Below are 20,312 nucleotides of genomic sequence, written 5' to 3' on the forward strand. Positions count from 1 at the left end.
CCTTTTTTTTTAGAGAAAGTTTACTGTGAGTTTCATGTTTTACCTCAAAGTACACAAAAGACAAATGCCTGCTTTATGAGGTGAAAGATAAGAGCAGAGGAAAGCGAACTTTTTGGGAGTTTTACATCAAACTAAATTTTTTTAACCTCATACAAGAAGCCAAAAGACAGTTGGATTCAGTGCATATATCTCACATGAAAGCCTGACCTTGGTGGATGAGACAGGCAAAGAATTTAAAGGTTCTTATATCTAAAAGAGTACTGTGACAGGGCCTCTTTTATCTATTCAAGAACATTGAGACTTACCTAGCTATTTCTGGTGTGGGGCATCCTCCTTTGTACTACCATTTCAGAAGCTGCTTCTCTATTTATGAGATAGACACTGTGAGTAAATAGGATGATATTTCAGGTGTGACAGATAAGTAAAATAAAGAAGCAGCAGCTAAACATGCATGGAGGATATGAGTAAAGGTTAGTCTTTTTTCTATTTTCATTGAATGGTTTTCAATTTCCAGTGAGGGCAATGGAGTATCCTAAACACCCTGGAGGAACAGAAGAATGCAACAGCAATGAGTCAGGTTGGACGATGTATATCGGTTCACCTTACCTTGATTATAATCAAGGAGGTGATGATGATGATAATGATAATGATGTCGATGATGATGAAAGAAGTACTCCAAGGAAGGGATACAAGTATGCTAATGATCATGTTGAAGATGGTGGTAGCGACGATTCCATGACATCAGATGCTTCATCTGGTCCAAGTCATCAAGGTGTACTATGCACAAACATAGAACAAATTTATGGGAAGCATGTAGAAAATGACATCAGGAAGTATTCAAGCAAGGAACAACAACAACAACAAAAACAGGCAAAGAAGAAATTGTCTGATAAGGATACAAAAGCAGCAAAAGAAGATTCAGGACATAATGCAAAGAGTGGAAAAGGTTATGGTTATTACAGATCAACAACAAGGGGAAAACATGTGAATTAAGAGCCAAAAACCGATACGCCACAATCACTGTAAATCCTTCTGCTTTGATTCCCATATCTTAAGTGGCAAATGTAATGCATCATATATCCTATAATGTCAAGATTTAAGAGTGTCATCCATGAGGTAAATTCACATATCTTCTAATGTCAAGTTTTCATCTCTTTGACTCTTTCTTCTCGACCGATAAATCTCTTTAATCAGTCACTCTATGATAACTACTACTGGAGGTCCAACAAAAGAAGGACATTGTGGAAGTTGTTATAATCTTTCACTTCTATTTTTGTTCAAATAAGAGAGTTTTTTTTGAGTTTCTTGTTTTTAGATATTCTTTGTTGTCGAGCTGCTTCAACAGTATTGGTAGGAGAACAATAACCTCATAAGAAGAACTTCTACCTAAATGTAGCAAGAAAAGTAAATTATGTCTAAAAGAATCAAAGGAAGGGATGAGGTACATGAGAAGGAATGAGTTCAAGTCCTAATTTGGGGCACTTTTTTCTGTTATAACTGAGGAATCTCCGTAAGCAAGGTTTGGAACTCGGTCTATAATTTATCCACCCCTCTACCCGTTCCCACCTAAATACCACACTTTTGTTTGTGGCGTGGTTTGAGCCCGTGATGTGTGCCTAGTCCACCCATTTGGGCACATTCATAACAAATTTTTGTATATGGGTGGTATCCGAGCTAGCTTGCGTGCACCTCAAGGTCAGCACAGGTACCGAGTTACTCTATCCACCATGACTTAGGCAGATGGGAAATCACCTAGCTTTGTTGTCTCTTAAGGGGATTTGAACCCTTATCTCTAAAGTTTCCCCCCACTTTATTGACCGCTAGATCACACCCTTGGGTGCACATTCAAAACAAATCATGTTCCAATATAAAAAAACTATGCAAGATAGTTACAGCAGCACTTAAACAACTGGAAAGTTCTCAAAATGCTGTATTTAACTAAAGTAGGATTCTTTCCAGTGTCATACGCATTAAAACTTGGACATGCATTTACTCAAAGAAGCAAAACTTCATATTCAGGATTCACACAACAGAGTGAAAATGACATTTCATTTTGTTACTTTCTAATGATTTTATAAGCAAGAAGTAGCAAGTAGATATAGCTAAAACTTTTGATGGACCAAACAGCCATGTGAGAAAAGATATGCAGAATTGACAATTCAAACATCTGTCACAGGCTTGCTAATATCCTTGGTTCAGGCTATGTGCACTATCTACAACCAGACAACCTACGACGATATTAAGACAGCCACGTTTCATGTTGCAATAATTTGAAGGCGTAAATATGAGTTGTCTATATCAGTAGCTAGCAAATTGACTCAGACACAGCCAAATTTGCAGTGACTCAATCAGATATAAGAAACTAACAAACAGATGAATTTCTAAAAGTAAGATCAGTGTAGAAAGTAATGGAAATTAAAACAAGAAATGTATAAGCTCCATGGATACTGTTGGATAATGACACTGATAAAGATGCAGAGGCATGGACAAACAAGTCTGCTTAATGAAAATTTGCTCATGAGAAGTTAAGAGGCAGAATTTTCCACATCTGCTACAAAGTTAGAGGCAAAGAGAGTAATGCCACTACAAAGCCATCATTTTCATCCAAGTAAAATCAATGGGAAAGAAGGCCTGATGGACAAGAATATACATAAGGGAGGAAGATATTTTTTTGATGGACAAAGCTTGCGAGTGTTTGTGTCCCGGATAGGATTTGCTGATAAAGGATAAGGGAACTCTAGTTCCTAGAAAGATTTTAACCCCAGAAAACACACTGATAGGGGCCTCCGATGGGCTTGCTTAGAAAATGAAGCAACCTGGGCATTACGATAGTGATAGGCAAGGAGTGTTTATATTCCTTACTGGACTTACCAACAAAGGTAAAGGGAATTCGAGTCATTTGCTTGATTCAAACTGCAGAAAAGACATTGATTACAGGGTCTCACCCTAACTTGCTCCTTAGCAAGCAACTCAACTTGGGCTCAACAGACAAAAGTTGAAAGAGATTTAAATTGATTGGTTCAAAAGTTCATAGCAGATATCCAATCATCCCTAAATAATGAGGAGACTTGTCCTGTTCATGTAATCTGATATTATACAGGAAAAGATCCAGAACTCTTCTTGCATCCATCAAATGTGAAATATTAGTACTCAGCATTCTTATAACTGGCACCATATACGCGGAAGCAGATTGGATGTTTCATATTAGTAATCAGCATTCTTATACACCATATATGCGGAAGTAGATTGGATGTCTGATGTTTACAGTTACTGCCCCCTTGCTCGATTAATCAACTAAACCTTCATCACAAATTAGTTGGGGTTAGATGTGAATCCTCTGTCATTCCTTTGTCTGGTGTCTGCCAGGAGCCTTCTTACTTTGGTTAGAGGCTTGCATTTCATTGTTGAGATAAGCGGATTATTTAGCGTGTCCCTCCTTCTACCAATCATTAGTTGAATCCGAAGGCCTATTTCCAAATGGAATCCAGTGATGAAAACTTTCTGACGTTCCAAGTACCAACAACAACAACATAATCAATGAAATTCCACAAGTGGGGTTTGGGGAGGGTGGTGTGTACGCAGATCTTTTTGGGCTTTGAATGTGGTAACTTCCCCGAAGGAAAGGATCGTTAGTACACTGCAAAAAATGTATATCCAGTACATAAAGCAACTTATCAAAAGGTCAATTACCCATATTAGAAAGTTGTGAAAACATTCAGGACCAGATCTTCCACACCAGTGGTTAATCCTAGCAGAGATATTGCTTTTATTCAGTATACTAGCACCAGATAATTCGAATGAATCAGACAATATCGTGTAAAACACCTGAACAAAGTAAAGTGAACAAAAAAGATAAATGCATTAAATGGTCAAGGAAAATGAGAATGCAAATCACCATAGAGCAAAAGTAATGGCTGATGAAGATCAAGGAGGCTTATCTAAAACAAGAAATAATACTTTCTTTGATTGTACGACAGGTTTCAATAACTTGGAAGACATAATATGAGAGAAAAGCCGCCAAGGCCTACAGGTACAAAATAGGCTCCACAACAAACATATAAAAACTTCAATACTTGAGAGACCAGATGACAAGATGATACTACGAGATCTAACTTCCCAGATTCAGTGACAACATGCACTTTATTCAATTAGGTCAATGACAAGAACGTAAACAGCAGAGCTCAGATCTTCGACTGTTTGGCAATCTTCAACCACTCGGTATGAAATGACCCTGACATATCAGTCCTCTCATAAGTATGAGCACCAAAGTAATCCCTTTGAGCTTGGACTAAATTTGCAGGAAGCCTTTCCCTCCTGTACGAGTCGAAGTAAGCAAGACTTGAAGACATGCCAGGTGTGCTAATACCCGAGTTAATAGCTAGGGAGACCACTCTTCGCCAGGCAGACTGGCGTTCAACTACCTCCTTTGCAAACTCTTCATCCACAAGCAGGTTAGCGAGATCTGCGTTTCTGTCATAAGCTTGCTTAATACGATCCAAAAATATGGCACGGATAATGCAACCACCTTTCCAAATCCTGGCAAGCTCCCCTAGTTTCAAGTCCCATCCCTTCTCAGCACTCTTTGCCCTTATCAAATTCATTCCCTGAGCATAGCTACATATTTTCGAAGCATAGAGTGCTTTTCTGACATCGTCAATCAATTGCTTCTTATCCACAGACTGTTCAACAAGGATGTCGCTGACCCCACAAGATTTGAAAACTTTGGCTGCTTGCACCCTTTCATCCTTCAATCCACTAAGGAATCTTGAATCTAAGGATGAGGCTATTGTAGGAGCTGCAATTGACAGTTCAGCAGCTTGCTGAACGGTCCATTTACCAGTACCTTTCATTCCAGTCTTGTCTAAAACCTTGTCTACCAAATATCCATCTGCTTTGTCATCCTTGATTCCAAATATATCGGCCGTAATTTCAATCAAGAAGCTCAAAAGCTCCCCTTTGTTCCATTCTGAGAAGGCTTGATGCAATTCATCATTAGAGAGCTTCCCAACAGATTTCAGAACATCATAAGCCTCTGCAATCAGCTGCATATCACCATATTCAATTCCATTGTGAACCATCTTAACAAAATTTCCAGAGCCACCTTTACCAATGTATGTAACACAAGGTCCACTATCTGGAACTTGAGCAGCAACTTTTAGTAAGATATCTTCTATGTACTTGTAGGCTTCAAAGGAGCCTCCAGGCATTAGTGATGGTCCATATCGAGCACCCTCTTCACCACCTGAAACTCCCATCCCAAGATAAAGAAGACCTAACTCAGCCATTTCTTTCTCTCTCCTCTCCGTGTTCTCATACCATTCGTTGCCCCCGTCAATGATACAGTCTCCTTTCTCCATGTAAGAAGAGAGGGTCCTGATGGTCTGATCAACTGGTGCTCCAGCCTTGACAAGAATGATTATGACACGAGGCTTTTGGATAGAGAGGACAAAGGACTGTGGGTCATGAAAACCATAGAGAGGAAGATTTCCTTCCTTTTTAGCTCGTTCAACAGTCTCATCAACTTTTGAACTGGTTCGATTGTAAACAGATATAGGGAATCCTTTCTCAGCAATATTGAGAGCAAGATTTTGGCCCATAACAGCAAGGCCAGCAAGACCAATTCTTGTAGGGGTAGCCATGTCGTGTACCTATGACCAAAGGATGAGAAATTAATGAAACTGAAAACATGAAAGGTACAAGAAGCAATAGCCTATAGTAACAATGAGAACAGATAATTAGAACACATTTTGAGAGGACATTTCTACCAGCATCCACTCTCATTATCACTTCCCATATGGATTATTAGTTCTAGGATTAAGCTAATAAAAGAACCAAAAAGAATGATTCCTACTGCATTTCCCTCAGTCACGTTACGAGTTTAAACAAGTTGAATTCAATTTGGCAAAAGCTGCTCAATGAAAGGGAACAATTTGATTATTCGAAGTCTTGTAAAGACGCACCACGAGTGAGAAAGATCAATGGTTAAACATAGATTCAACTATATTTCTGTCAAACCAATAACAGGGATATGGCTATTCAGATATCTTAAACTGAAAGGGTAAAGAAACAATTTCTAAAACCAATCCATAGAGGCAAAAGTGAAAAATTGTTTCCAACTCGCTTTACCAAACTGCAGGAAGGAATAACAGAATCTGATGACAGAGCAATACGAGAAAGTGCCAAGAAAAGGACAACTATTGCAAACTAAACAAACAAAAACATCCTAGTTCAGATCTGGATGAAACATAAAAAGAAAAAGTTCCAAACTTTTGGCAAAAAAGCACAAAAAGAAAGCTACACCGAAAAGAGAAAAACCAAAGAACAAGCTTTTAAGAATTCTAACTAAGTGATCCAAGAATTCAGAACCTCGCGTACCATAAAATCCTGAAGACTTTTTTCTTTAATCTACTCAAACATAAGACACTCCAAATGAAGCAATGAGAAAACTCCATATCAGAAATCAAGAATTAAAGCTTAACTCTTTAATAAAACACCAAATCACAAAACCAAATCAGAACTTTAACAACAACAACAACAACAGGCCCAGTATAATCCCACCATGTGGGGTCTGGGGAGGGTAGAGTGTACGCAGACCTAACCCCCACCTTGAAAGATAGGGCGGCTGTTTCCGAAAAACCCTCGGCTTAAGGGAGAAGAACAAGAGAGGAAAACAAGACATAGGTCAGTAGAGCCAAGCATATCGAAAACAATATTAAAATATGAATAATGAGAGCGAGAAAGTCAGGGTAGGAAAGACCGGAAAGAAAGGAGCATTAACTACTATAGATAAATAGGATACCCAAATCAGAACTTTAACAGATTAAACAAAACTAAGAAAACCTATAATTATCTCGAAGAAGTCGCAAAGAATACTTTTTAAAAAAAATTGAAAAACTTATGATCTGTGGTTATTAAGATCTTCAAATACATAGAGAATACATAAAGTTACAAGTCTAATGTGTTGATTCACCTACCCCAAGACACCCCAAATGAAGCAATGAGAAAAAACCCATATCAGAAATCAAGAATTAAAGCTAACTTCTTCAATCAAATACTAAATAAAAACATCAAAATCAGAACTTTAACAAATTAAACAAAATTAAGAAAGCTACTAATGATCTGGGGTTGTTAAGATCTTCAAATGCATAGAGAATGCATAAAGTTACAAGTTTAATGTATGAATTCACCTAACCCAAGACACCCCAAATGAAGCAATGAGAAAAACCCATATCACAAATCAAGAATTAAAGCTAAATTCTTCAATCAAATACTAAATAGCAAAATCAAAATCAGAACTTAAACAAATTAAAACAAAACCAAGAAAGCTACTAATGATCTGGGGTTCTTAGGATCTTCAAATACATAGAAGAATGCATAAAGACACAATCACCTACCCCAATACACCCCAAATGAAGCATTGAGAAAAACCCATATCAGAATTCAAGAATTAAAGCTAACTTCTTCAATCAAATACTAAATCACAAAATAAAAATCAGAACTTTAACGGATTAAACAACACTAAGAAAGTTAATAATGATCTGGGATTGTTAAGATCTTCAAATACATAGAGAATGCATAAAGACACAAGTTTAATGTGTGAATTCACAACAATACTAAGAAAGTTAATAATGATCTGGGATTGTTAAGATCTTCAAATACATAGAGAATGCATAAAGACACAAGTTTAATGTGTGAATTCACCTAACCCCAATACTAAATAGCAAAATCAAAATCAGAACTTAAACAAATTAAAACAAAACCAAGAAAGCTACTAATGATCTGGGGTTCTTAGGATCTTCAAATACATAGAAGAATGCATAAAGACACAATCACCTACCCCAATACACCCCAAATGAAGCATTGAGAAAAACCCATATCAGAATTCAAGAATTAAAGCTAACTTCTTCAATCAAATACTAAATCACAAAATAAAAATCAGAACTTTAACGGATTAAACAACACTAAGAAAGTTAATAATGATCTGGGATTGTTAAGATCTTCAAATACATAGAGAATGCATAAAGACACAAGTTTAATGTGTGAATTCACAACAATACTAAGAAAGTTAATAATGATCTGGGATTGTTAAGATCTTCAAATACATAGAGAATGCATAAAGACACAAGTTTAATGTGTGAATTCACCTAACCCCAATACACCCCAAATGAAGCATTGAGAAAAACCCATATCACAAATCAAGAATTAAAGCTAACTTCTTCAATCAAAATTAGAACTTTAACAGATTAAACAGAACTAAGAAAGCTACTAATGATCTGGGGTTGTTAAGATCTTCAAATACACAGAGAATGCATAAAGACACAAGTTTAATGTGTGAATTTACCTACCCCAATACACCCCAAATGAAGCAATAAGAAAAACCCACATCAGAATTCAAGAATTAAAGCTAACTTGTTCAATCAAATGTTATATCACAAAATAAAAATCAGAACTTTAACAAATTAAAACAAAACAAAGAAAGCTACTAATGATCTGGGGTTCTTAGGATCTTCAAATACATAGAAGAATGCATAAAGACACAATCACCTACCCCAATACACCCCAAATGAAGCATTGAGAAAAACCCATATCAGAATTCAAGAATTAAAGCTAACTTCTTCAATCAAATGCTACATCACAAGATAAAAATCAGAACTTTGACAGATTAAACAAAATCAAGAAAAACTATAATTACCTCGTAGAAGTCGCAAAGAATACTTGAAAAAAATGAAAACTTTAGGATCTGGGGGTTGTTAAGATGTTCAAATAAATAAGAGGAAAAATGTGTGTGAACTCACCTACCCCAAAAGTGAGAGAACATTTAGAGAAAACAGACCTAGTAAAATGGTTTACGTATTGCAGTCAAACGACGGCTGCTCTGTATAGATTGTTTTTAATGTGTTAGATATTTATATTAAAGCCACGTAAAATTTGAATTTATAGCTTTGTCACTTGCATTTTAAATTTGAAATTTTTAATTAAGATTAGAAGAGCTATTAATTATTTAATCACAATAAATATCACTAATTCTTTGTAAAATTCTGAATTTTAAAGAATCATGTCCTACGATGGATATGTCCCATGATAATTTTAAATATTTCTTAAATTTTCCTTTTTTTTCTGGGGGGTGGGGGTGGGGTGCCTTTTATTTTATTTTTTAGCAATATTTACTTAGCTATTACATTTAATCCTTTATTAATTGAATTATTGAAATGTGTATTTTTCAGTTATATTAAGTAGGAAGTAAGATTCTAACTATTTTTAAAATTATATTATCGTCAGACAAATATTCCACATGAGTAATTAAATTGTGAAACAATAAATAATTAGATAAATTTATCAATATTCATAGCAAAGGAGTCATAAGTGTACATTTCAGCTAATTGGAGATTAAATATGTTTAGTCAAATATTACTAGTATTAAAATTATAATTTACCAATAATTGGGGGACGGAAACTACTATTAATCCTAAATATATTGGCTTTAATTTTTGAAGTCACTAGTCATAAGAAATTAATATTCTAAAAAAAATTGTACTTTTATACGTATATAAATAGCTTATCCTGTAATTTTTATACTACTTATTTGATTGAAATTTTACACATAATGTTATTATTAGAAAAATATACTTATACAATTTAAGTAGCATATATAGTAATCAAACAAATCAAGGTTTACATAAAAAAAAATCTTACTTAGAAGTCTTATGATGTCAATATGTCTTTATTTCTGAATAAATAAATGTAAAATCTTGTATGTTTGAAAAGTAACTTGAATTACCAATCAATTTTTTTTAGTTAAATCAGTATCTAAAAGTAAGTGCTTAGGTAAAAAATAAAATAAAGTCTTTTTTTTTCTTTATGTATGACTTTAATCATTTCTTAAATAGATTGAGGTTGCAAATTTTAGAAATTAAACCCATGACAATTATAATTAAGGAAAAATACAGTAATATTCCAATAATCCAATCAATTTTTCCTCATTTGGAATCCCAATTTTATACCGTAATTCAAACATAAAGTAAGCATATGTCACTTCATCTAGAATATTCTTTCATATTTTAATTTATACAAAGTATAAATGTTGTTAAATACAATTGGTTCCTGTATCTAGTTTTTAATATATAATTTGGAAAAAAGTCCTTGTCTGAGTAACAAACCTTCATGTTAGTGGTTGTGTAGATTGATTAGAAAATACTCAAACACTAGTAATTGAGATTTTTTCGTTCTTAATTAGAAATTTTGAATTTAAATTTTAGACATATAAAAATAAATTGTTAAAATGTTACCTTCAGAAATAAGTTTTGTCGTAAAGCTAAATTAATCAGATTTCAATATAAACAACAAACATCGAATCAAAACAAAACAAAAAGTACCCAAATGGTCAATTATGACCTCCATAAGGTTAGGTGAACCAATTTTTATTTTTATTTTATAAAAAAATATTTAGCTCCCTAGAAAAAAAGAATATTTAATTCTCACGTTTTTGACCAACCACTTATATATTGTGGACAAGTTTGTAACTCATGACAATTTCTTAAATTAATGAAAATATTCATGTTATTTTTTATTCTTATCTTTTATTTTTTTCCACGTGTATGATGATTTTTGATTGAAATTAAGTCTTTCTATTTTGCCTAAATACATCATGTGACTTGTTCCAGGTCTCTAATTGATTTTAATACTTAAGATTAGCTCAATTTTATACAATAAATTATATGTATTGACGAAATATAATATGACTCGGAGTCATAGATAACTTAGATGTCAACATAACATAAGTATAATTAGATCCAATTTAGCTAGGATTTTTTTGATCAAGAATTGAGGTATTGCATAGAGAGTGAGATGATTTTATTTTGTTCTAATAAAATTACATTATCGATTGGTTAATTATTACTAGGATAAAACGTCCACTTACTTGCAACTATATTTTACAAATTCTTAATCCTTAATTTAGATTTTGGATTAAACATTATCTTTTACTTAATCTTCTTTGACGAAAGTATGTACTAATATCTGTGTCATATCAAAAATGATTCCTTCATCATTTTAAGAAAGAGGTATGAATCATTTCATCAAAAGTGATTTCATTCTCGAGACTCAAATTCGAGATCGTTATTTTAAAAATGAAAGAATACGAATCACTCCATCAAAAAATGATTATATTCTAAAGACTCAAATTCAAGATATTATTTTAAGAATAAGAGATTATGAATCACTACTCCATTAAAGATGATTCAATTCTCAAGATTGAAATTTGAGATCATCATGTTAAGAATAAAATAGTACGTATCAATCCACCAAAGATAATTTCATTCTCGAGACTCAAATTGGAGATCATCATTTTAAGAATGAAAGAATACACATCACTCCACCAAAAATAATTCTATTCTCGACACTCAAAGGTACGAATTAAATGGCAAAGAAGAGAGGGCGAGATGATCATTTAAAAAACTCCATTCTTATCCTTGAAACTCAAATTCGAAATCATTATTTTTAAAATAAAAAAATACATATCATTCTAGCAAAGATGATTCCATTGTCGAGACTCAAACGATCTAACGTTGCATGAGAACCACACACTTCAAAAGACCAGAAAAAAAATCCTATTTACGTATACTCATCACTTTCTCCTCCTCCCACCATGAACAATGCTTCTCTTTAACCCCATCTCCACCCACCTACCCCCCACCTCCCTCACCCTCAAACCCACCACCACCCACAACCACCACCGAAACGTCGCCATTTACTCTCAATTCCAACCCATTCCCATCTCCACCACCACTACGAACTTCTCAATCTCCGATGAATCTCTCCGTTCAAAAGGATTCAATCTTTACCGTTCAATCACCGATCTCAACCTCGACCACCTCAACTCCGTCTTCGTAGCCGTCGGATTTCCCCGTCGCGACACGGCGAAAATCCAAATTGCTTTGGAAAACACCGATTCACTATTATGGATCGAATACGAGAAAACAAAACGGCCGGTGGCGTTTGCGAGAGCCACCGGCGACGGCGTTTTCAATGCGATTATTTGGGATGTTGTAGTGGATCCCAATTTTCAAGGGATTGGATTAGGTAAAGCTGTGATGGAGAGATTAGTCACCGAGCTGTTACGGAAAGGAATAACGAATATTGCTCTTTATTCGGAGCCCCGAGTTCTCGGGTTTTATAGGCCTTTGGGTTTTGTTGCCGACCCGGATGGCATCCGAGGAATGGTGTATTCTAGGAAAAAGAAAAAAAAATAGGTGACAATTTTTTTATTTTGTTTGTTTTTTTGTATTTTATGAATTCATTAGTTATGTGATTAATTGTATATTTTGTTTCAATGGAGTAATGAATAATATTTCAACTCCATATCGACAATTATTCGTAAATATAGGTCGTTTAGCAACTAGATAAGAAATAAGTTATTCTATTAATTTTCATATAAATTATACGATATTTGATAGATATATAGAAAATAAGTTATTTATGTATAAAATTAATACGATATTTGATTGACAATTTAGAAATTTGCGTATCTAATATAAATCGTTTATGTATTATCTTACGAAGGTGGAAAATCTAATATTGTTTTTTTCTTTTTCTTATAGTTGCTGATATATTTACAAGTCTTAAATGGAACCTAAGTGAAATATCTTTGTAAAAAATTGGGCATCATTAGTGCCTATGTTTTGATTTGAGGAGAGTATTACATAATATGTAGTGTCTTTATATTTAAAAAAATCTTACATATTTTAATATATATATATATATTAAAATATGTAAGATTTTTTAAAATATCATTTTCTTTATTAAAATCCTCATTGTATTTAACGGTTGATTTTTTGAGTGATAATATATAAATTTTCCCATAACTTTTATAACATAAATGTCATAATTGTATTCATTTGTTAGAGTTTAAGTTGTACGTACGGATGATGATGTATAAATTAGTTGAAGGCAATCAAGTAATTCTATTTAATAGCATTAATCAATAACCTAGACTAAGTTAAGTAGAAAATTTGATGCTGAAGTTGAGGAAAAACCTCACTATTTATAGCCAACAATTGAAATTGAATAAGTGTGGACTCATCTCTTTAGAAAAGATTCATCTATTTCAAACAAGTATTGTGTCTGTTGGGAGGAATGTATGTTTAGAAGGAATAGAGCTAGTTGGGATCATGTGATGGAGTCGATTTTGTGATTTCCGAATTACACGATCCTATTTTGACCTGATTTTTACTGTTCATTTTCTTTTATAGCAAAATGGGTACAGTTTCACTATACAACTTGCTATAATAGGTTAAATTACATGATCGGCATAAGATCATTGTATATAACTTAGATCCTCCCATATGTCAAGTGGTAAGTTGGTACAACATATAACTTGGACACTATTAAGAGCCAAAATGACTTGAACTTGTTTATGTTTGGAATAAATTGCTTCAAAGCATCATCTTTTCCACATACTCTGTACTTTTTCATATCAAATTCAACAAGACAACATATACATTTTTGATTATCAAATTTCAACAGAAGAACAGAACTAGTAATACTTAATAACTGATTGCTCATACACAATCCACATTTGTTTCGTGGATCGTTCTTCCATCAGTTCTTTCAGAATTTATTCGATTGTTAAACATATAAGATACTAACATTTGCTCAAAATGCATTTTCTTTTCATGCAATGAGCTTCAGCAAAGCATCTAACACATACATATTGCTACTCGCGCATAATCCTGTTTGATGATCCGATATGTTCATTTGGAGATTTGAGAAACTTGAATGTGTCACTTGATGGTGAACAATGGTCATTTTTTTTCCTTCACAGCCGAGTTTTTGTCAGCAATCAGGGCAGAAATTGTTAGAAGTTGGCATCGTTATGATGAGCTAGTTCCCTCTTTAGCTCCGAGCAAAATCATTATCCATTTCTCCTTCATGTCTGAACTAAAGGCCAGTTGCCCCTAGACCCGAGAGACCAGAGAGCCTTGGACCTACAAATCATTTATGTGATAAAAACATTGGATTTGGGAGTTAAATCATCGATATCAGACCACATACAGAGACACGGAGAGAGAGTTTTAGACAATTTACTTATTATAGTTGTTGGTAGGATGAGGAGTACCTGAAGTTGGCATTGGTGGTGGTGGTCGTCTTGATTGTCTGGATACTGGTTCGGGGATGTCAATAACAACGGCATCTGATATCAGGAAGGTCTTGGCAACTGCTGCTGCATGCTCTAGGCAACATCTAACAACCTGTTTCGAACATTAGTTAGTAAGATTTCAAAGAAGTTTACAGTGTACTAACAGAATCAAGGTGTTTACCATCAGAGGCGGATCCAAGATTTAAGTTTTATGGGTTCAACATATAAGGTTATTAGTATTGAACCCATTATATCTTTAAATTATGGGTTTATATCTAGTAGTTATTGTAATTTTAATGGATTTTCATAAAAACAATTTATCACTGCGCCAAATCCGCCTCAGTTTACCATCTAGTAAAAACCGATTAATTGAGGAGTTCTAGACTGTGTTGGTAAACAAAGTTGTGGTTTATAGTATCAGTTACAATGTTTGATTCATTAGCTTTACAAGATTTCTTCAACTACCATACTCTCCCTCTTCACATTAGACAAAATATTGATTATCTTACCTTTGTAGGATCCAAAATTTTGGCAGCCATCAAATCTTCATATCTGTCTTTTGCAGCATTATATCCATATTTCATGTTATCCACCGACAAAATCTGCAAATATGTTAAAAATTCAAGTTAACCACCAGATAATGAATTTCCATTTTGAGACTAATAACTTTATTGGCTGAAACAAACAGTACAAAAATGACAAAGCGTTCAAAGCTACCTTCTCTACAACAATGTTCCCATTTACACCAGCATTCTTTGCTATCTGTTTTGCAGGATAGGATAGTGCTCTTTTGAAAATATCAGCTCCTATCTGCGAATAATTTGAGGACACTGTCAGTCCATAAATCTGATAAGTAAAAGCAGCACCAGTTGGAGAAAATGCAAATATCCAATACTCATGATGAAAAGCAAGCAGTTCAAGAAACTGAGAAGTCAGATAGTTTAATGAAATGAAAGTTGCTTTCAGAAAATGAAACTGAATAAGAACCATCTATCTTTTGAACCTTTTGATCCTCATTGTCTAGCATTTCTTTGATAGCATCCACCTTTGACGATAGTCTCAGAAGACAACAGCCACCGCCCACTACTACTCCTTCCTCAGTAGCAGCCTGAGCAGGCAAAGTTAAAAAATTTGCTGCTTTGAAGAATGATCACTTTAAGAAATATTTGATAGCACAACGTGGAATAAATCCTAGGAATGAAACTTTACGCAACATCCTGTCTTATCTTAAGCACTTTAAACAAAAATTACGTCAAAATACTTAATGTGTAGTCAGGGTCAGATGCACAACGTGGTAGTGAGATCGGCGCAAGCATTGCCTTCAACTTGAAGTTGAGAAATTTCTAATAACACAAATTTATGCTAAATTCGTACTAATTGCCACAGAAGAGTTGTGGATGTTTTGGTGTTTCGTATCGACCAGCATAAAAGCCTGATTCTGCTTTTACCTTTCATCAAAAGTACTTTCGAAAGATGAGAATTTTCCCGGAGGCGAATCCAGAATTTAAACTCTATCGGTTCAACCTTTAAGGTATTTAGTATTGAACCTATCTTACTTTTTTTTTTAGAGCTGATTGCTGTTTTGAGATTAAAAAAGTTATTATATAAAATAACCGGGATGACAAGTGGCTATGCTTGTGTCTGATACCTCAAACACAAACAGAAAAATATATTCATAATAGATCATCTATAATCAGCCATGGCTTTTAAGTATGTTGGGTTTTTGCCTCGACTTTCTTAGTATAATTGGGTTTTCCTTTTCCTAAAAGGAAAACATAAAGTCTCCATATTTGGCTAGTCCTTTTTCTTGTAGGAAAATGTTTATGACTCTACAAATAGAGGCTCACATAGTAGCATTCACAATGTAGTCCTAGGAGCTTTGAGAGTTTTGTGTAGGGGGAGAATTTATGAGACACAAGTGATATGTTATCACTTGTGTGAACCTATTTGTATTCCGAGTGAATTGTGTGAGGTTATTTCTCTCGATATTTTGTACTCTCATATTTAAAGTGGATTGCTCATCTCCTCTTCTGGATGTAAGTTGGTTGACCGAACCACGTTAAATATTAGTGTCTCTTTTGGTATATTTCTTTCTTCTTTATGGTCTTTTGAGGTTTGCTTTGCTAGCTTCCGCATGACACCAGATTATTTCGGTCCTAACAAAGTATTGGGAGAAGGGATAATTACCCGTGCTGCGTTGAGGGCATCCTCAATCCTTAGTTGTTTGTCTTTCAACTCAACCTGTGTTTGTGCCCCCACCTACAACTTATACAATCAAATATACTGTGGGTATCAAAAATATTTCATAATATAGATTGACAAGATGCCGGCACAGATATTTTGTTACCTGAATGATGGCAATACCACCGGATAATCTTGCAATTCTTTCATTCAAGATTTTCTTTTGGAATTTTTCTTCTGTGTTCTGCAAAAAATCAAATGAATCAACTAAAGAGCTGCTCTGCAAGTTTTATATGGTGACTAATTTCTAGAAAATCGCTCGCCAGAAAAGAGAAGGAAAAAAAGAAAATCATTTGTGTTTGTGAAGGTGAATTTGAATGAATAAATTCATTTAAGACAGTGTAATAATCCATTGAGGAATTCACACTAATCAAGTTTGCTATACTGTTTGGAATAAGTGGCGCTCTCTATGACACAATTTGCTCGGGCCTTCTGCATATCGAGCTGTATATTTGCAAACTAATGATATATTTATATGTGACAATTAGCTCTAACACTACTTCTAAGTCCGTTATTAAAACTTGTGAATCTATCAGATGTAACCATAGATGACACACCTCAACAAGATTTTGTATCTGAGAAACCCTCTTTGAAACAGCCGTTCGAGTATTTCCATCAGTAACTATCAGTGTAGAGTCTTTCGTAATCACCACCTTTGAAGCACTGCCCAACAAGTCCTTGTGCGCATTTTCGAGAGTCAAACCCATGTCATCTCTGATCACAGTTCCTGCAGAGACATGATGAGTTAAGCATGTGGATAAGATTAACTGTTTTGATTCTCAAATTCGTAATTATATTTTTCGCTGTTATGTGTATTACTTCAATTAGCCACTGTATCATTTAGAATTTTTCCAGTTTATGCATAAAACTGACAATCTTTAGCAGCTACTCCCCACTGAAAGTTCTAAAATACCATAAATATTTAAGCGATGACTGGTTCAACATTTCAGAAATGTACCCATTTCCAAGGACAGAATTATAGAAACTTAGAGAAGAGTAACATTGACAAGATTCAGATAGTTTGGTAGGTTCATCTATGAAGAAGACTGAACCTTTGAGCCAAAACATCTCTTTAAAAATCATTATCGGAGTTAATGAGAGACTAAAAGAATCGATGTAGCAGATATAAGAAGCTAACAATTTCTGTTTTACTATGCATATGTCGCTACCTCCAGTCAAGATAGCGATGTCATCTAAGCAATTGCTCTTGCGCTCCCCGAAAGATGGAGCTTTTATAGCAGCTCCCTTTAGGACACCCCTGAGCTTGTTCCTAATCACTGGAGCCAGAGCGTCCTGTTCAATGCTCTCCGCGATTATCAAAACCGGGTATTTCTCCTTTACTGCATTGTCCAAAATTTTTACCAACTCCTTTGGGTTTGAAATTTTTTTATCAACCAAAAGCAACTGCAACATAAAAAATTTATACCCTATAAACACCTGATATACAACAGGCACTAGTCCTTAACATAAAAAGTCTCTACCTTACAATCATGAAGCTCCACAATCCTCTTTCGTCGATCAGTTACAAAATAAGGTGACAAATAGCCACGATCAAATTGCATTCCTTCGACAACTTCTAGATTGGTTTTAGTATAGTTCCCTTTCTCAATTGTGACAACACCTTCTCTTCCGACCTGCCTAAGAGCTTCCGAAATCATGTTCCCGATGGCATAATCATTGCCAGCACTAACAGCAGCAACATCTTCCAGCTCGTGATCCTCAACCTGCAAGGATGTTTGATGAATGTCAACAAACACTTGTGTCTCTCCATCTGAAGCAAAAAGGGAAAGTAATTTGTCTTTATACCTCTCTGGACATCAACTTGAGCTCAGAAATGAGGCCTTTAACAGTTTTCTCAATTCCACGAGACACTTGGACAACATTTGCACCCATTGCAGTAACCTAGAGAAAGATGATAAGTAATCACCAGAATTAACTGAAACATGAAAGCAGACTAGGTTATTCCATTCTATTCAAACCTTGACACCTTCAGCAATCAGACCTCGAGCAAGCACTATAGACGTTGTGCACCCATCACCAGCAAGATTATTAGTCTTGGCACCGGCTTCCCTAACCAATTTCACTCCAACATTTTCCAGAGGATCGTCCAGCTGAATCTGTACTGAAAATAATGTGTATATTCAGTGCATGACATTAAGGTAGAAATGTAAAAACATGAAGCACCACTAGTCCGACGAATTTGAAAAAAAGCTGAATTAGAGAAGCTCAAAAAACCTTACTTTATTTGACATGCTAAATTTGATAGGAGACATGCATGCACTGTATATCGTTATAGTAAAAACATTTTTACCTATCTTTCAGCATTCAGAAGTACCTATATACAATTACTACATGGATATACTTCGTACAATCCGTTTATAACTTTTTGTTTACATACCTGGTTTATGTTGTAATCCAATTATGCTTAAGGTGGGCATCACATTAATGAAGAACAAATGTAAAAGAAGAGGACAATTTCAGGTGATACTCTAAAGTCATTTCTTCCAAGTTCTTCAATTCTGTAATTTATATATCTTTGTTTGATAATCGTAGTGTAACAGCTCAACTAATACCGCAGGTACCTGCTAACTCCATAGGTATTGAGTAACTCTGTACATAGAGGCTTGGACAGGTAGTAAGCAATCAACTACTGTTTTTGCCTTTCTGTAACTTGATAACATCGGAATAGCTTTTCATTTGCATATTCCTAAGTTAAGTAAATTCCCAACATAAATAGAAACATACTTCGCCTCAACAAGCAAGTAAGCACTCCAACTTTGAGAGACCACATATAGACACCTCAACTTGGTTTGGAGTGTTCAACTGCCACAATGGAGATAAGTTGGGTGTCTACGTGTGCATACTCAAAGTTGAATGTGTCGGTATTATGCCTTTTTTTTTTTGTTAAAACATCAAATACCAGAGACCCCATCAATTTTAAAACATTAAGTAATGCTGTTAATGTATCTACCTGTTTAAGAACAGTTTCACCATCATTAACAATCTTTGGAGGACCATACTTATTTCCAAGAACTACATTTCTTCCTTTTGGACCCAAAGTTACACCAACCAGCTCCGCCACCAAATCCACACCTGCCTGGACAAAATTTCACCCAAGTCAAAATCTTTTAAAAAAAATATAGCAAAAATTCAAGAATATAAAGAAAAAAGAAACCCATTATGACCAAAAGCTTCTTTGTTGTAGAACCATCATGATTAAAGTGCAATTCTTTAGCCATAGCTCTTGTGTTCAACATAGAACTAGAAACCCTTTTAGAAATTCTGTGTACTGAACCATTTTTCAAAGTAATTGTAGGTAAAGAATTCAAAGAACAACTCATTTTTTTAAAGCTAAAGTCTACTGAAGAGAGGGATAAGAAAAGAGAGTAACTGAAAATATCTGTCACAAATATAAAAATCTGTTTTTTTGGTGCTATTCTTTTTCAGAAGCTTCAAATTATGAGAAGAAATTAGAATCTTGGGCTTGTAATGTTTTGGCCCAAAACAAAGAGAGTTAAAGGCCCATTTAGGTTCCTTCTATTTGTAGTCCTCCTTTTTCAATCTTCATCATAATTTATTAGGCGACAAGATGAGTTGCTCGGGTGTAAAACACCTTTAGAGGCGAAGATAGGATTTCAACTTAATGAATTCTAAATTGGAAAAAAGGTCAAATATGCTCGGGTGTAAAACACCTTTAGAGGCGAAGATAGGATTTCAACTTAATGAATTCTAAATTGGAAAAAAGGTCAAATATGCTCCTGAACTTGTCAAAAATGTCTAGATATACCCTCCGTTTAAAATTTAGCTTACTCATACCCTCGTCGTCTACATTTAGGCGCATATATACCCCTTTCAGCGTTAGTTGCTTTGTTGGAAAATTTTCTTTTTTTTATATTTCACGTGGAATTGCCAAATCATCATTTAATTGACACATGAC

At 34.6% G+C, this 20,312-nt stretch overlaps 4 protein-coding genes across 6 annotated transcripts; 2 read left to right on the forward strand and 2 right to left on the reverse strand.

The window, feature by feature from the left end:
* The first annotated feature begins 233 nt into the window (after window positions 1–233).
* Window positions 234–1,166, forward strand: LOC129874468 (protein SOB FIVE-LIKE 1-like). The gene has a single exon (XM_055949757.1). The coding sequence runs from the start codon at window positions 523–525 to the stop codon at window positions 991–993; it is 471 nt and encodes a 156-aa protein (XP_055805732.1). The 5' UTR covers window positions 234–522; the 3' UTR covers window positions 994–1,166.
* Window positions 1,167–3,934: 2,768 nt separating this feature from the next.
* Window positions 3,935–8,876, reverse strand: LOC129880033 (6-phosphogluconate dehydrogenase, decarboxylating 2). Of its 2 annotated transcripts, none has more exons than XM_055953847.1 (2): window positions 8,796–8,876; window positions 3,935–5,648 (listed from the first exon to the last, which is right to left on the reverse strand). In XM_055953847.1, the coding sequence occupies exon 2, from the start codon at window positions 5,637–5,639 to the stop codon at window positions 4,182–4,184; it is 1,458 nt and encodes a 485-aa protein (XP_055809822.1). In that variant the 5' UTR covers window positions 5,640–5,648; window positions 8,796–8,876; the 3' UTR covers window positions 3,935–4,181. The 2 variants fall into 2 exon arrangements, with proteins under 2 accessions (XP_055809822.1, XP_055809821.1); XM_055953846.1 differs by having other exon boundaries at window positions 8,693–8,828.
* Window positions 8,877–11,499: 2,623 nt separating this feature from the next.
* LOC129874474 (serotonin N-acetyltransferase 2, chloroplastic) lies at window positions 11,500–12,357 on the forward strand. The gene has a single exon (XM_055949766.1). The coding sequence runs from the start codon at window positions 11,652–11,654 to the stop codon at window positions 12,246–12,248; it is 597 nt and encodes a 198-aa protein (XP_055805741.1). The 5' UTR covers window positions 11,500–11,651; the 3' UTR covers window positions 12,249–12,357.
* A 1,038-nt stretch (window positions 12,358–13,395) lies between these two features.
* LOC129880034 (chaperonin 60 subunit beta 4, chloroplastic) lies at window positions 13,396–19,749 on the reverse strand. 2 transcript variants are annotated; one of them, XM_055953848.1, is made up of 14 exons: window positions 19,561–19,748; window positions 19,347–19,472; window positions 18,355–18,492; window positions 18,182–18,277; window positions 17,857–18,099; window positions 17,545–17,779; window positions 16,933–17,102; window positions 16,482–16,559; window positions 16,322–16,393; window positions 15,138–15,242; window positions 14,852–14,944; window positions 14,644–14,736; window positions 14,114–14,246; window positions 13,396–13,982 (listed from the first exon to the last, which is right to left on the reverse strand). In XM_055953848.1, exons 1-14 carry the CDS (start codon window positions 19,714–19,716, stop codon window positions 13,936–13,938), a joined length of 1,785 nt encoding a protein of 594 aa, XP_055809823.1. In that variant the 5' UTR covers window positions 19,717–19,748; the 3' UTR covers window positions 13,396–13,935. The 2 variants fall into 2 exon arrangements, with proteins under 2 accessions (XP_055809823.1, XP_055809824.1); XM_055953849.1 differs by lacking the exon at window positions 15,138–15,242 and having other exon boundaries at window positions 19,561–19,749.
* Between the last annotated feature and the right edge of the window lie 563 nt (window positions 19,750–20,312).

The sequence above is a fragment of the Solanum dulcamara genome, chromosome 2 (genome assembly GCF_947179165.1).
Source record: "Solanum dulcamara chromosome 2, daSolDulc1.2, whole genome shotgun sequence".
In the NCBI taxonomy this organism is placed as follows: domain Eukaryota; kingdom Viridiplantae; phylum Streptophyta; class Magnoliopsida; order Solanales; family Solanaceae; genus Solanum; species Solanum dulcamara.